The sequence below is a fragment of the Myotis daubentonii genome, chromosome 1, assembly GCF_963259705.1.
Source record: "Myotis daubentonii chromosome 1, mMyoDau2.1, whole genome shotgun sequence".
In the NCBI taxonomy this organism is placed as follows: domain Eukaryota; kingdom Metazoa; phylum Chordata; class Mammalia; order Chiroptera; family Vespertilionidae; genus Myotis; species Myotis daubentonii.
In genome coordinates, this window is record NC_081840.1 from 157652864 (window position 1) to 157665226 (window position 12363).

The 12363-nt window shown below is 39.4% G+C and overlaps 1 protein-coding gene across 3 annotated transcripts in view; it reads right to left on the reverse strand.

Moving 5' to 3' along the window:
- The window catches only part of SFMBT2 (Scm like with four mbt domains 2), a 192080-nt gene that overhangs the window by 68550 nt on the left and 111167 nt on the right, over positions 1 to 12363 (reverse strand). For all 3 annotated transcript variants that reach the window (XM_059663739.1, XM_059663731.1, XM_059663748.1), the window contains 2 exons: positions 10955 to 11056; positions 5332 to 5479 (listed from right to left, as the gene is read on the reverse strand). In XM_059663739.1, the coding sequence (XP_059519722.1) occupies positions 5332 to 5479; positions 10955 to 11056 (250 nt within the window). The remainder of the gene's footprint in view (positions 1 to 5331; positions 5480 to 10954; positions 11057 to 12363) is intronic.

Below are 12363 nucleotides of genomic sequence, written 5' to 3' on the forward strand. Positions count from 1 at the left end.
CTAATCCCCTCTAAGGCCACCCAAAGCCCCAAATTCCTGAGGATGGCTTTTATGAAGATACCAGTGACAGACAACAGGAGTAAAGGGTGGATTTGGTTATTTTTTTAAAAAAAAAAAATCACTAGATTTTTAAGCCAGTACTTCTGCCTCAGTACTTGAAAAATTTAACACCACTGAGCTTCAATTTCCCCACAAGTAAAATGATTAGAGCTGATGAGATCATCTTTAAGATCCCTTTTAGTTATAAAAACCCTCTACTCTTAATAATATATGTTTATTTTTAATAGATAATACATTACTTTAGATAAAAAATAAAAATATTTTTAAAGTATTCTGCTCGGAGTCTCACTCGTACCCTCACTTCCATCTGTCCTGCTTGCCACCTCCATACTCGGAACCTCCATTCAGAATTCTCATTTTTATTAGTTCCTTTTTGTGTTAAGCTTCATATACTATATTTTTTAAATTTATCTTTATTATTGAAAGTATTACAGATGTTCCCTTTCCCCCAAACCCCCATTGATCCCCTCCTCCCTGCTTCTACCCCCTCCCCAGGCCTTCATTGCACTATTGTCTGTCCATCTGTATAAATTCTTTGGTTAATCTCCTCCCACCCTTTCCCTTTCCTCTGAGATTCCTCAGTCTGTTAGATGTTTCCATGTTTCTGGATCATTCTGTTTTTTCAGTTTATTTTGTTCTTTAGATTCCATAAGTGACCACGTGGGATTTATCCCGGGGATGCAAGGCTGGTACAATATTCACAAATCAATAAATGTGATACATCATAAAAACAAATTGAAAGACAAAAATCACATCATATCAATAGACATAGAAAAAGAATTTCACAAAATCCAACACCCAGGTTTGATAAAAACTCTCAGCAAAGTAGGAAGAGAGGGATCATGCCTCAACATAATAAAGGCTGTATTTGACAAACCTACAGCCAACATCATAATCAATAGGCAAAAACTAAAATCATTTCCCGAAGAAGAGGAACAAGACAGGATGTCAGCTTTCACCATTCTTATTCAACATAATACTAGAAGTCCTAGCCACAGTGACCAGACAAGAAGAAAATAAAAGGCATCCAAATTGGAAAGGAGGAAGTAAAATTGTCATTACTAGTTTCTTATGTAACCTGACAGTTTCTTTACAGAAATATGAGCAAACAAATACATATTCTCATTTACCTCTTTCCTAACAAAAAAAAAGTGTCATGCCATAATCTACAGATCATCATATCTTGGAGCATTTCTCATATCAGTACACAGAGATTGCCTCATTCTTTTTAACAATTGCATAGTTTTCAATATATGGATATCTGAAATCTATTTAACCCATACAGACAAGCACGTGGACTTTTTCCAGTGTTTGCTATTACATATCATGCTGCAAAGAACAAACTTTTATGCATATTATCTGCACAGTATATCTTCAAGAGAAATTTCCAAGAAGAAAACTTCTGAGTGAAAGGGTAAAATGCATTTATAATTTTAGTAAAAGTTGACAAAATGTCTTGGACACAGTTTGCACCTACCTGCACTATCACCAGCAAATCTGGGCATTCTTGTTCCTCTGCATGCTCATCAAAACAAAATTTATTTTCTTTCTCTTTTGATTTCCACTTCATCTTATAAATGCATGCCATCTCAATATGATTTTCACTCGCATTTCTCTTATTGTGATGTGTCTGAATAAGAGACCTTGTGTTTCTTTTAACTGTGAGCTACCTGTTGATATTCTGAAACCCTTTTCTGTAAGTTGCTGGTCTTTTTCTTACTGGCTTATCAGTAAAATCTCTACTATTTCAAGATAATAGTCCTGTAGCCAAAACACAACCCCTATAAATTACCAGTGGATCCTTGACTAATGATATTGATCACTTCTTAAATGCTTTAAGTGGATTTTCTTTCTTTTTTCCTTTTTTTAAAGGCTTATCACTGATAGTTTCTTATTGGAAAATACTAACCACTATACTCAATATTCCACAACAATATACATGAAGCAACTTTCTTTTTTGTGTTTGATTTTTCAAAAGGCATCCTTCATTTTCAATAGGGGAAGAAATAATTTGGAAAACTACATGAAGACAGTTTCATTTCACCATATATCACAAATACTTGGGTGACCGAGAAGAAATAATAAATGTAGCTAAATGTTAGGTGTAAAAAAAGCTTAACATATGAAAATACTTAATATTCTGGTGACAGTGCAGGTAGGTGCAAACTGTATCCAAGGCATTTTGTCAAATTTTACTAAAATTATAAATGCATTTTACCCTTTGACTCAGCAGTTTTATCCTTGAAAATACATTTGTATAGCCATTTCATTACACATTAGTTCAGTACACTAATCTAAAACAACTTCCTTAATATCGTGAAATGCAATCATCCAAATAAGCACATACATTTTCCTAGTAAATATGGCTACAATCGCTTTTCTAAACAACACTTTTTAAGAGTTACAATTCATAAGAAATATATTTAAAAATTCTGGTAAACATTAAACCTCTGCCATCATGAAATAATCAAGCAGCCAAAATGCATGTATTAATACTTCCCTTTTTTTCATTATGTAAGGAAATACCCAATGAATGTTTTTAAAATTCTTAAATAGATCTTATTACTAAGTAGACATTTGCGAAGTCCAACTAAGAAGCATTTTAGATATCTAGAAAAAGACTTCCTTCAACGACATGAAACCCATCTGCACACATGGTGTGATTAGAGCAGTTAGATTCAGTGGTTCTCAACATGTGGGTCTCAACCCCTTTGGGGGTCGAATGACCCTTTCACAGGGGTTGCCTAAGACCATCCTGAATATCAGATATTTACATTACGATTCATAACAGTAGCAACATTACAGTTATGAAGCAGTAACGAAAATAATTTTGTGGTTGAGTCACAACATGAGGAACTGTATTTAAAGGGCCAGAAGGTTGAGAACCACGGGGTTAGAAGGAAACAACGGTGGCCCAAGAGGCTTTCAAACTCCACAAGTGACCCAATGTTAACATTTCACAGCAGGAAAGGCCTTGTCTTATCTACCACCAACACAGATTCTATCCTATAAACACCTGGACAGCCATTTAAGGGACTATAAAAATACTTAGACTTTTGTCATTTCTTTGATTCTGCGCAGTGCCTGTGGAATACCAGGCGTGTCCCCCTTTGACAGCCTGAAAGCTGAAGCACAGGGATGTGGCCAGTCTTTGGTGAGTACCCAAATGCAAGCAAGAAGCTGGGCCTTGTGAACTGGAGTTCTCACCGCTACAGGGAGTGGGGTCCGGAGCCAGACCTCCTCCCTTGGACTGTCTATGTGTGACTAATTTTCCTCATAGGACAATCCTCATTTTGAGGATTCAATAAGTTAAGCACTTAAAATAGTATAAACAGTGTTACACAGAAGTTCATGGTACTTTCTAATTAGACCACATTCCATTACTGCAGAACCTAAATATGAAGAATCAACAGCTGAAATGGAAATACTCAAAAGCAAGTCCTCCGTGGGAATGAGCAGGGATGAACAATGAGGATAAAAACTTAAAAATATCAAAGTATATTCATGCCTGTGGAGTACAGGCACGCCATGGTTGAGCTGGGCGTACACAATTAAAGGTGGTACGTGGTATATGATGGCCCCAGGAAAACTGTAACTCAACCTGTGGCCAATATGGTTAACACTGCATATAAACCAGTGCCTGGTGAGCTGGAAAGGTTAGCATTCGTTATAATCCCTCCATAAATTTACTTTTCTACTCTCTTCTGATTTTCTCTTCTATTATTCCATTTATTTCCTCCCTATCTTCTCTCCTTTTGCCTTACTGCTTTGTTCCTTGAATAAACCTTAGACCTATAAGGGACAACACATCACGTTACTAAACTTACAGCGTGGTGCATGAATCCCAATGTAAACATTATTTTAGTGCAACCCAGTTCCTAATTTAATTATTTTAATACTAGAGGCCCAGTGCGGTTCCTCAGCCTGGTCTGCGCCCTCTCACAATCCAAGATCCCTCAATGTTGGAGGTCCAGTGCATGGATTTGGCCTGATCCTTGCAGGCCAGGCCAAGGGACCCCACTGGTGTATGAATCTGTGCACCGGGCCTCTGGTATGCATATAAGATCTTTGGTTAATCTCTTTCTGCCCTCTCCCCTCCCCCCATCCCTCTGAGATTCATCAATCTGTTCCATGTTTCCATGCCTGGTGGTCAGTGTGGGTATAGCTACTGGTTGAATGGCCCCTTAGGTTTTTATATCTATACTAGGGGCCCAGTGCAAGAATTCGTGCACCTTGAAAGGAACTGTGGGCTGCGAGGCTGCGGTAGGCACAGGGGTGAGTCTCGGCTCATCCTCCACGCCCCCACCTGGCCCCTCCCGCTGTGGCCCTTGGGCCCCCTGTCTGCTGGCAGTCCCGCTCCTGCAGCAGCCGCTCCCACACACTGACGGCACCAGCCCCACTTGTACCCACTGACAGCGTGGAATGATTGGGGCCAGTGCCAGCAGCGGGTGCAAGTGGCAGCTGCTGCCTCGGTTGCTCCTCAGGAGCAGGAGGAGGTAAAGAACCCTCAGGGTAGATCAGGGCTAGAAGCTGCCACTCACACCCACTGATGGTGCTGAGTGATCAGAACCGGGTGCAAGTGCAAGGCGGGACTGCAGTGTGCGGGAGCAAAGAATTTTCAGTAATCAACAGAGGCTCGCCCCAATGACAGTGACCGGTGCCCCACCTTGGTCTGGTGCCCCTGCTCACCTGCTCCACCATCCCATCATGGCCAACGCCCGCCATGTTCTGCACACCCCTCCTGGTGGTCAGAGCACATCATAGCGACTGGTTGTTCAATTTTTCCGGTTGTTCCACCATTTGGTCTATTTGCATATTAGCCTTTTATTATATAGGATAAATATTATAGCATCAAATTGTTGGATATCTGGGAACAACTGGGCTCTAGGGAAAATCTGATTTATTTTAAATAAAATGTAAAAAAAATGCTTGAATAGCATTTATTGTCTTTTCAAAGCCACTTCAAAGACACTCTGCAGTTTTTAACCTCAATCACTTAGCAACACTTACCCTCTATCATTACACAAGATCAGCAGAACCACCGATCATTCAATCACTAACCCGGAACTTCGCTTTACAGAAGTGGATTGAGAAGCTCAAGGTTACACTTCCCACTAGGGAAGCAATCTGTACAGACCCCTATGTCAAGCTAACCATGAAAGACATTCTTTTTCCACTACTTCTAAATTGTTTACAACATAAATTTCTCTAGATAAACAATGACACCCTCCTGAATCACTCAAACCCTGCACATTTTCACAAAACACAAACCTTTGGGAGGTGTGAGATTGACTCCATTTTTAAGGCACCACTGTACTGGTAAAATCCCCAAAGAATCTGCATGGCACAGCATTGAGAGGTTACTAGGTTCTGGTCTTAGGTCATCAATAGTCACTTGAAAAAAATGATTGTTAAAAACCTGAAAGAGAAAACCAATACAGCCAATGGTTAGTTCCTTGGGATTACATATAAGACTAGTAATGAAATATTGGCACAGCTTCCAAATGCAATCAATGTATTTCATCAAAATGGTTTGACCACAAACTGGCATGTCAACGTATATTACTAAATTGATCCAGTTGCTAAAAAGTTAGAGTTGATCACTGTGGTCATATTAATGAAAAGTAAGCGAGACAGAAAATAAAACGTAAACCAATAGTCATAGCTGAAGGATAAACAAACTGCTGAAGTAAGACAGACAAACCCTGGCCAAGGAGAAAGCCAGGCGGGCACTGAAAGGTCTAATTGGTTTCTCCATGTCCACAGCAGGGGCACACGTTCTCACACCAGGTCATTCAAGAACACTCCAAGGTCTGGCCTGAAGATTTCTAGTCTCATCTAGGTCTCATGTATCGCTCATCTAGTATCCGCCCAAATGCCCCACCATCTAGCCCAGTGGTTCTCAACCTTCCTAATGCCACAACCCTTTAATACAGTTCCTTATGTTGTTGTGACCCCCAATTTCATTGTTACAAATTGAACATAATTAAAGCATAGAGATTAATCACAAAAACAATATGTAATTATAAATGTGTTTTCCGATGGTCTTAGGCGACCCCTGTGAAAGGGTCGTTCGACACCCAAAGGGGTCACGACCCATAGGTTGAGAACCGCTGCTCTAGCCCAAGAGGAAATCATTCACACCAGGCCTGTCCTTAGTGTTCTCGCAGTCTAACAGTGCACTCCCTTGTCGGTCTATCAAATCACAGTACATTTTCACAGTACATTTGAAAGTCAACAGCTGGGACATTTTCCCAAACACTCGGTTGGAATAAAGGACCCCTGCTCTGTGCCCCCAAATCATCAGGCTTGTATCTCTATACTGAACAACCTCTTTTACCCCCCGAGGACTGCTCTCACATCTGTCAATCTTAGCATATCCTAATGCTTTGAGGACTGTGGCCTCTTCGTTCCTCATGGAGGTATTCCCACCATGCAGAGAAAACGCTCTGTGCACAGAAACTGGCTAATCATCCACTGGATATAAGGGGGAAAAGAAGTCCATGAAAAAATAGAAACAAAGCATGATGATGAAAAAAGAAGGGTGCAAAAAGCAGGTAAACCCCCACAGTCAAGAGCATGATGGATCTAGAGAACCAAGTATATAAAACAGGCCAGAGGGAAAAAAACAGCACTTTCCCAACTCAACAGAAAAGCAGCCAGTCTTTGTTGGGAAACCTTGACACTCTCCCTAAGCTATGATTCCTGGCTCCTTCATTTAAAAAATATTTTCTGGATGCAACCTAGTTCAAAGATAAGCAGGAGAGGAAACTCACTTCAGTTCTTCTTGATGTTAATTCCAGTAAATAGTTAGAATTCTGCTGCCTGAGTTTTGCAAAGGATCAAACATCACCTTCCTAGGGGGGGGTCTTCCCTGACAACCCGACTTAAAATCACACCTTCCCTTCCTCCACCGACACTCCATTAGTTCCTTCCCTGACGCATCTTCCTCCTTTTCATGTAGCCTTTAACATACTACATTTGCTTACTTATTACTTAGAGAGAAGCTAAATGGTTCAGAAACACTGGGCCTTCTGGTCTACACACAGGTCTCAAACTAAAGCCTGGAGCAGTGAACCAACTTGCCCAAGACTGTGCAGCTCAGAGCTAGCAAATAGAAACAGAGCCCAAGACTTTGATTCCAGTATCTTTAGCTCTGAACAGTGCAATATATTTTACATTATAGATGATATTGTCATCACCACCATCATCTGTCACTAACTCACTGTTTTGGAACACCCAAAACAGAATCCCACTGTACTGCTAAAGGTTGGGCATTTAATACTGCATCTGCTACATGCTTATCCATCTATGTGCTTTAACATTACTTATTTCTTCAACAGTTGTGCCATCAAGAAATGCCCCAAGGAAATAAAAAGGGAAATTTCATTATGATGACTAATAACGGCACAATGCATTATATTCTCAAACTCAATATTCTAAAACACTATCCAGTGTTAATAGAAACGTATTTATTTATAAATACCTTCTGCGTGGAGATTATTCTGATACTTTGTTACATGTACATGAATCTTGAACCTGGGGAGGTGCTCATCCAAGTCCATGCATTACACAACACATGGCCAATAAAGAAGGAGAGGTCTATAAGAATGATTGACTTAAGTATTTTATCTTTGGTACAAAAAGTAGGAAATATAAAAATGAAAATGTATCTTAAAAAATCAGAGAAAATACCCTCCCACTCCCAAACTCCCTAAGATTTGTTTAGGGAGTAAACTGTTTTACTGTGGAAACCAAATTACTGCCACTGGAAGTCCACGCAACAAAATACAGATATTCAGGCTGGACCTGATTATAATTAGTATGTCACATCCCAACGTCACATGTACAACTATATAAAGGCATAAAAATGTAAATGTCTACCCCTGGCAGGCTAAGCACATTTGCATCTCTGTTTGGCTTAAAAAAAAAATTTTTCAAGTGAAGCTGATACCACAGCCTCTTAGAATGAGGACAAGGCGATATATATCCAGATAAATGAGCAGCTGGCATCACTAAATCACCCGCTGCTCGAACAAAGGGAAATTCTGGTCGGGTTTCAACAAGATATCACTCTTTAGTTTTCTACAAATGTGCAACAACCAGAATGCACAGTAAAGAACCCCGAAGGTCATTTCAAATAACATGGTTTTTAATGGATGGTGTATAAACATGATAGCACGCATTTCAATCTCGAGATTATCACTCAAAGTGTAAGTCAATATTTTTCTCATATGTAGTTATTCTTTAGATAAATTACTTTAACAGTTATAAAAAATAATTTATAGTCATTAAAGGAAAATATTTCAAGGGGGAGAAAAAGACATTTCATTATCATAACAATTTTCCACATTCTGTAATACACTGCCACCACTCTATTTCTCAAATTTTATCAAATCATACATTTAAAAAAGCACGACTCAAGAACATTAAAACACTTGCTACTATATTAAGAAATCCAGTCTCGTTCAGAAAAAAGAAATTGAAATGGAATTAACCATTTTTTAGTGTCTTCAACTTTATAAAGTTCAGAAATCAATCTGTGACACCAAAAGGATCATAGCCTAGGACTATGCATCTGGGTGTCATACATTTCATATGTTTGTTTTCTGGTTGTAAAGTCCTGCTCCAACTTGCTTATGGGTCCTCAGGCATGTGGCAGTTACAGGAGCTATTGAAGACACATCTGATTGTACCCCAAATACAACTGAGACATTCTGCCAACGTGAAGTAACATCAAAGAAACTTCTTTGTTTTTATTTCTAAAGTCAAATATTTTCTTGTAATAAGAAGAGAAAGAATAAATAGACCCAATTGATTTCTTCATATTAATTATGAAACTATTTATTTGGAAAAGTACTGCAGGGATCAAGACTCTCAGGGGAAAAAAAATGCACACAAAGAAATCCTTCTTTGCACTGCCTATAATAAAAAATACAAAGGCCCATAGTAGATAAACGATCAAGTTTTTCAAAAACTTTAAAGTCAAAATACAAATTTCTTTCTCTTCCTCTTGGATCACAAATTTCAAGATAGACCATTTCTCCACAGGCACAGTCTGATCAGCAGTTGGTAATGTTTCCAAAAAAGGAGAGCAAATGAAAGATGACAGTAAATGTAAAATTAGAGGCGTTCTGTTGGATCATGAAAGAGTTCATTTTAGCTTAAGAATGACTGACATCCCAACCCACTGTGGTGACAATCAGCTGTGGTCTACCTTGATCATCCTCTTCACACAGTAGTATTTTCATTTCAAAAGTTATGTATGCACAGCGAGCCGATGGAAAACTCAGCAATATGCATGCCTTTAAAGGGGACATGAAAGGCTTCAATTTCTCTTCAGTGGGTATGTTGAAAATAAAGTGTGCTGAAGATTCACTGGGCTTCTGACTCCAGTTGTAGGGTTGGCCCTTGCTGAAACTGGTGATGTGTATCTTGCATTAACCACCACAGCACTTTGTAATAAACAAACTTAAAATTCAGTTCTAAAACAATCAGGCTTTTATTTCACCAGCTAACAAGTGTAAGATAACAAGGGTAAGATAGACCATTTCTCCACAGGAACCAAACACAGTCTGATCAGCAGTTGGATGCCCGGATGCCTGTGGCATGCTGTTTTCTTGGGAGATAACTGCAATAACATGGTACCCATAAATGGGACCAAAGGTTTGGGTGAACATAGTTAATATTTTACTGAGCATTCACATGTGCCAAGTACTGTGCCAGGCACTTCATGCATGATTCCTCACTTCTCTCAATGACATGAAGTGGAAGGTATAATATCTATAGTATAGCTATAAAAACTAAGGTTTCTAAAATATAAGTAATTTATTCAGCTAGTAATTAGCAAAGCTGGTTGGGATTTATCTGCAAAGCCATTTGTGGGGACTAAAACATTATGCCCCCAAGGAATTAAAACATTAAATATTACGTTAGTGGGCATCAAGAAACCTGGGTTTGAATCCATGAAATTGACTTTTGAGCCATTAATTACCTTCCCTAGAAAATGCATGAAAGGTATGGCTCACTGGTTGAATGTTGACCTATAAACCAGGAGGTCACAGTTTGATTCCTGGTCAGGCACATGCCCGGGTTGCAGACTGGATCCCCTGTAGAGAATATGCAGGAGGCAGCCAACTGGTGATTCTCTCTCATCATTGATGTTTCTATCTTTCTCTCTCTCTCCCTTCCTCTCTCTGAAACCAATTAAAAAAAAATCTTACAAAAAAAAGGGTTCTAAGTTTGTTGGTTTCTTCCATCATTTATAAGAGATACTTAAGGTAGAAACACATACTTTAGATGTTACCATAGCTGACTTCATTGAGATGTCTTTGATGGAGAAGGAAAATTATAATCTTAAAAGCCTATCAGACCATAATTAAAATGCTTTTACATGAAAAAGCAATTTCATTTTAAATTTGCACATCTCAGGAGCATGACTTTGCCTTTATCAATGAAAGCAGGTGACAACAAAGAAGTAGAAATGCAATGGGAATTTGTTTTTCACCATTTGCAGGTATTTTCGAAATATAATCAGATCAATCATATTAAATACTATCTGTTCAGGAGGAACAAGTTCACAGTCATGCATCTTTAACCTTCCTCCAAGTCACTCAAGGGCACGAGTGACCACATACTGTACTATAAGAAGACAAGTGAAACTCACCCCAACCATTACATGAGGGGACATCTGATCAGACTTGCTCTATGCTACCAGTGATAAAGAGAGCGCTTCAAATAGCACTGGATGGGAAAGAAGGCAATCTGACTTAGGTTCCCTTGGAACTGTAGCATATCCTTATGCAAACACATTTCATCTGGTTGTCTTTGAGTAGAAAGACTTATTTGATCCACTCTGGAGGTTGAGATGCAGAGTAAGGGTAGGGAAACTCACCTTGGTCACTGATGCAGGACAGATATGAAAGGGCTCACTCATATTCACTGTTTCTAGCTTCATCCCAACTGTGAAGAAATGGCTTCGCAAATCTGCATGATCCTGCAGGGAAAACGGGTACAAAAATTAAACGAGCTGGGATTGTAAATTAATTCGGTAACTGTCTGGATGCTATCCTTGAACATTTTATTGGGCAACTGAAATCAGATTGAAATAATTAACTCCCCCCCCCCCATTTCAAATGTCTAATTATTGCAAGATACTGCAGATTTAATTTTTTTCTGCAAGCTCAATTTGCTTTTCCAAGAGAGAGGAAACAAGCCATTGTGGCCATGCTTAAATTTACACGAAGCAAAAAATTCACATTGCACTGCTTTGATAGTTTTTGTCACCATAAATGGAGCACAGCAGAGTAGTAGAGGCGATCAGTCATCTAAAACACAGCTGAAACATCATCTTCAGAAAATGTGGCCTCTTGCCACCGGGGTTACTTCATGGGGCTTCAGTGAGTACCTTGTGGGTGATACAGCTTGTCTCTATGTCCGTGGCTAAGAGCACACACACAGCTTATCAGTTATTGGTGGCAAGCCTATGATCTTGGAGATGTGTGCACACAAGGGTCCAAAACAGCCCTGCAGACCATCAGAACCTGACTCCTGCTCAATAAAGTTGAGCAACACCTCCAGTTTAATAGACGTCTGGCAGTTTTATAACTTGCTTATAGCAACCTAAGTGTGTGAGGTGGGACTTTCCTGTCTTCTCAAGAAAACAAATTTCAATATCCACTTCAGCTACACAGCCATAGATGAAGCTGGCTGGGCTCTGGGTACCAGGATCTATCTTGCTGAGATGGAGGTCACCTCATAACTCAAAGTCTGTATAAAGAGTAGTGGCTAAATAAAAGTATTTGCAGGCTACCTCTGAGGAAATTATACCTGCAAATAAATCCCTCTATTTCTAAATACATCAACAGGGTGCGAAGTACAAAAACACCTGGGGACTCACTACTTTCTTTTATCTGCAAATCTAAAGTGGCTCTTTAATTCAATTACGCATTCTACATCCAATTCTGATGACCTTACAGATTCCCACAGGGCCAGGCCTGTTCCCCTGGCAAAAGTTGGTCAATGTGGTAGTTGTACAACACAAGACTAGAAAAAAAGAATTGCTTATACAATTCTCTACCATTCCACTGCTTACCAAAGAAGTTGCAGAATGTAACCACCTACAGACCACAAGGCCTCTCTCATTTCTCATGTCACCACAGCAGCCTACAGAGGTCTCCGTACCAATAGATTCAAAGTAAGCATTGGGTGTGGCTGAAACAAACAGCTCGACCTCCAGAACGAGAAGGGATGTGGTCAGTGTGTAATATGACAAAAACTCACTGAAAGAACTGGCCCGTTCTA